Source organism: Ruditapes philippinarum, unplaced genomic scaffold, assembly GCF_026571515.1.
Source record: "Ruditapes philippinarum isolate M1 unplaced genomic scaffold, ASM2657151v2 ctg14217_1_1_1_1, whole genome shotgun sequence".
In the NCBI taxonomy this organism is placed as follows: domain Eukaryota; kingdom Metazoa; phylum Mollusca; class Bivalvia; order Venerida; family Veneridae; genus Ruditapes; species Ruditapes philippinarum.
This window is the reverse complement of record NW_026866402.1, coordinates 18,800-24,176: the sequence shown is the minus strand read 5'-3', so window position 1 is coordinate 24,176 and position 5,377 is coordinate 18,800. Positions and strand designations below refer to the sequence as shown.

General features: G+C 30.6%; 1 protein-coding gene across 1 annotated transcript; it reads left to right on the top strand.

Annotated features, from left to right (window-relative positions):
- Positions 1 to 826: 826 nt before the first annotated feature.
- Positions 827 to 4,032, top strand: LOC132732388 (uncharacterized; the record flags this gene model as incomplete). Its single annotated transcript, XM_060718797.1, has 3 exons — positions 827 to 1,067; positions 3,386 to 3,516; positions 3,760 to 4,032. Coding segments are annotated over 3 exons (645 nt in total), but the record flags the coding sequence as incomplete, so codon positions are not given.
- Between the last annotated feature and the right edge of the window lie 1,345 nt (positions 4,033 to 5,377).

Here is a 5,377-nt window from a genome sequence, read left to right as displayed (position 1 = left end):
AAGAAAAAAATATCTAAGGTCTGATTTATTTTTATTTTAGAAAGGTTTTGAGAATTTAAAAAAAAAAAAGAATTTGCTGAGCGACAAGTTAAGATATCTAAAAAATGTTGTTGTACGTTTACCGTTCCAAATTTACATATTAATTAATCAGCTGAATATACTTATTTCAAGCCGAATTATTGTAAATGCATGAAATACAAAATGCATGCGTTTTAAATATAAAATGTATGAAAAGGAAATGACTACAATCTACTGCAAATGATGTTTTAGGTTAAAGCAGCATGCCTCAATATTCAGGCTAATTTTCATGAAATTTTTAGAAATGTATGATATTAAGAAGTGAGCAAAGAAAGTAATTTTCACATTGCAAACGGCGCTAGCAATCCACGTAAATTACTATATGTAATTACTAGAATGGTCACAAAGAAGCAATATGGTGATGAATACTGCAAAATCAGACATTAATCGCACGTAACATGTAAATTATCAATTGAATCTCAAATCGTTTTATTTCTATTATAATTCTCAAGTTTGATTTTCTTGGAAATATTTGGTCTATCTTAAGATTTGCAACTTTGAGAATTGTCTTAACATATTCATGTGAAATATCTAATAACATCTCATGAAATTGTAATATTTTAAAAAATGTTTGTATTAAATTTGCAACTAATATACTTAATTGAATTTTAAGCTCTGGACTAATTGCATGTATAATTTCTTTTTGACAATTATCTGAATTGAAACTTCAATTGAAGGATAATGTAACATAAAGATAAAAAAACATACAGCGAAATATGTATGTGATATTTATGTTGGCCATTTGTAGGTAGAGAATGACATTCAGCAATATGATCAGAAACAACAGAGCAAGGTCAACAGTCTGACGTCAAAAACAGCGTCTCTAGAATCGCAGGTGCGAAACCACACTAATGAAATAAATGGTCTCCAAACCAGATTGCTGATCGAGCAGTCTAAAGTGAGTAAGGTGGACAAAGATATCACAGTCGTGCATGATGCTCTTGCACAGTTTAGGAAAACAACCCTGCCCAAAATGAACCAAATAGACAGTATGTATTAGCCTTATTCAATTTTTCTTATTGCTGTTTTTAATGTTCGTTTTTTTTTATTCATTGTTCAGGAACTTATTGTTTTAAATATTGAACTATTTTAATAATTTCAGTTACACTTAGTGGAGCTGAACTGTTTGATAAAGTACGACAATTTTATCATATAATAATTCTATACATTTTTTTTCATAGGGCTTAAAAAGATAAATAGACTTCATTTTTCATCTTGAAACATTATAATTACTTATCATATCGCATTATTTTTCTATATTGCTATGATTATGAAAAAAATACCTTCGTTTTGTTCGAATTCTATAGTATATAACTTAAAGAAACTCCACCGAGGTCAAAACGTCTAAAAGAAAATGAAAATATAAATTTTACAAAAATCAAAAGACGTACGTGAGATCTAAGGATAGTAATGAAATATTCAGAATTCAATTGAAAACCGTTAGATAGTGCAATCTTTAGTCCAATTTGAGTGAAAAGAGTTACAACATTTGCACAATAAAAAATAATTGAGCCGCGTCACGACAAAACCAACATAATGGGTTTGCGACCAGCATGGATCCAGACCAGCCTGCGCATCCGCGCAGGCTGATCAGGATCCTTGCTGTTCGCTATCAGTTTCTCTACTTGTTATACGGTTTGTAAGCTACCAGCATGGATCCTGATCAGACTGCGCGGATGATCCATGCTGGTCGCAAACGCACTATGTTGGTTTTGTCGTGACGCGGCTCAATTATTCTGGTAAAACGGGGTGAGACACAAATTATTGGTTTAGACCAACATCTAACAGTATACAAATCCGGGAATATTTCCAGTCCCGTCATGTCGAAATAGACTCAGTGGAGTCCCTTTAACTCAAGCCATTTAATCATATATTGTCAATCGATGATGACGTGTCGATGATGACACTGATTTAAGTGGGAAAATATAATACATGTATATTATAATATATTCAAGTGCTTTGTTGAAAAAGTTTTTTTATATGCGGTGCTCAATATGTTTTAAGTAACACGATAAGTCTGAATACACCGATGAATTGTGTATTGTATTATTATGTCAAATTTACAAACATCAAGTGAAACAAGTAAAATGGAAAAATATGCTAAGTATAACAATAAATATCCTCAGACCAATAGGTACTGCAATTCTGTGATAAGCGTTGCAAGGCATTAATGAGCCGCGTCACGACATAACCAACATAATGGGTTTGCGACCAGCATGGATCCAGACCAGCCTGCGCATCCGCGCAGTCTGATCAGGATCCATGATGTTCGCTTACAAACCCTATAGCAAGTAGAGAAACTGATAGCGAACAGCATGGATCCTGATCAGACTGCGCGGATGCGCAGGCTGGTCTGGATCCATGCTGGTCGCAAACGCATTGCGTTAGTTTTGTCGTGACGCGGCTCATTTCTTTTTTGGGTCATTTTGCACAATAAAAATAATCATTCTGGTAAAATGGGATTAGGAAACGACATAAAAACTTGCATATACAAGTTATTTGTTCAGACCTTTATCAAATGGAAGACAAGTCTTGGAAAATCTTTCCAGTCAAATCATGCAAAGGAACATCATTATAAGAGCGTTACACGAGAAACAAAGTGTTTGAAATGATAATATCTTTAATACGCATTGTCTTACTATAAAAGCAGCAATTTTGACAAAATGAAATGATTTTTTGATTAATTAATTTATTAATTAATTAATTAAATTATTTATTAATTTATTAATTTATTTATTTATCGGTTGATTGATTGATTGGTTGATTGGTTGATTGATTAATTGATTGATTTATATGTATTTAATAATCTAAATATTCTTCATCGTTAATGGACATAACCAAGTACTTAGTACTTATTAACAACAACAACAACAACAATAATAACAATAATAATAATAGTAATAGTAATAGTAATAATAATTGTAATAATAATAATAATAATAATAATAATAATAATTATAGTAATAGTAATAATAATAATTATAATAATAATATTGATAATAATAATAATAATAATAATAATAATAATAATAATAATAATAATAGTAATAACAACAACAACAACAACAATAATAATAATAATAATAATTATAACAGTAATAGTAATGATAATAATAATAATAATAATAATAATAATTATTATTATTATAATAATAATAATAATAATAATAATAATAATAATAATACAAAATGTATAATAGACATTAAAATTGTAATTCATTGGGTTTTAAAATGTAACTATTTTACTCTTATCTATTAAAAGAACTGGAAAAATTATGAAGATATATATGTGTTCATTTTCCTCAAGGTGATGTCCAGACACTGACAACAAACTTGACCACCATCGATGCAAGTGTCAAGAGAGTAGCAAAGACCGCCTTTAACTTGGTGAGGCAAGTAGGACAAGATAGTGCTAAACTTACAAGCTTAGACACACAGGTAATTTTAGTAATGTGTATAAATATTCCGGCAAATACTCCTTTATGAAGACGTGCAAATTCCAGAAATAATTACAAACATAGTTTGTTTTAATATACCACTATTGGAAGAGGTTTCATGCAGATACTTATATCACTTTACAAGTAAATAATAAATGTGTGACACCAAGCTATACTTATTGAATTGTAAATTATTAACCAGAACTACATTGTTTGTTGTTTTTTTCTTCTTCTTTCGTACTAGTCAAACCAACTGAAGACAGACGTTGGCAAAATACAGACTGATCTAACGTCACAGAAGAACGAAATAAGGAACATCCAGAGCGGAATGACTTCATTAAAAAATGCCATACCTCTAGCTGAGCTAACACAGATGAACAATAGCGTTCTTGACGTATTGAATGCAGTGTCTAATGGCAAAACACCAACCAAAAAGCAGCTTCAAGACCTTACACAAGCTATAACAGCTATCAAAAATAAACTTGGATCCCTCAGCACTGGTCCCTCGTCCGGATAAGTGTCAACTGATGAATATTGTATAGAAAGAGACAAATCTAGCTTTAAAAAAGACAATTTGTTTAATTTATTTCTGTTGTTGTCAAAATTATTACACAGAGTTAGACAAGGGATTTATTTCGTTGTCTCAAAAACTAGTTTATCAACACTATTTGTATTCTTTAGGGCATTTAAAGAATAATGTAAGAATAATACCGATGGTGGACATGGGATAAGGATTTATTTTAATATAATTTGAAACTTCTACAGATAACTCATCATTTTATGTATAAAAAATACTACTGCTGAATGGCTGATGTGACCCTATTTATTGAATAATGAACTGAAACTTGATACTAAACATTCTCTTGAAAATATTTCAGCAGAAATACTTTAACGGTTATCTGTATTCGATTTTTTCATGAATAAATGCAGTTTAAATTTTTGTAACCTTCGTTGGGAGAAGATTATATAATTTGTCGATGAGGTCTTTAAACCAATTATGCCTGTATCATTTTGATAAACAGTTTTTTCTCATGTTTCATTAAAAAAGAAGCCATATAAATGATATTGTTTCTTAGTATGATTTGTTGTTATTTACCGTACGGAATGGACAATTATATAAATAACATACATTTGTAATAAGTATTGTAACAACTACCGTACTTTATGCCATTTTATTGATAAGATCTTGTTAACGGAACAAAGTCATTTGCAATATCCATCCAGTCACACAAAACCTTCGTAAAGAAAGGCACCCAATAGGACAGCAAATACATTTGTTCAATCATTTAATAGAGGATATTGAATGAGTGTAAGTTCAATACTGAATTTATTGCACGAGTTGAATAAAATATATTATGCGAGCCTCTGGCGATTATTTTTTTCAACGAGTGCAATAAATTCAGTAATGAACTTACATAATTTAATATTCTATTTATCACATACCCAAAATAAAGACCGTTTAAAGTGAAATAAGAGTCATTTTCGTTGACGCGCCTATAGTATAACGCTGACATTTAGCGCGTCTTTACCTTATGTTTGTATAACGCTAATGACGTCACGTCAAAATATATGCACGGCCGTGCAATACCATATTTTCGGAATCGCAAAATTGGCACGGGTGTGTGATAAAATGATTTACCTGATTTGACATAGGCATGGAAAACAATGGCCAGTATTGAATTCAAAGTGACAAAACGTTTCGAACAACCCTGAACAAAGTATGATCTAGAAAAGATTAAACTTGTACAAAAAAGTAATCAAGATTATTATGATCTGAAATATAAATTCATACTGTGATACCTGAACGCGACCGTTTGAAAAATAATTGGAAATATAAAGTATCCCACTAGAGCACATGCATT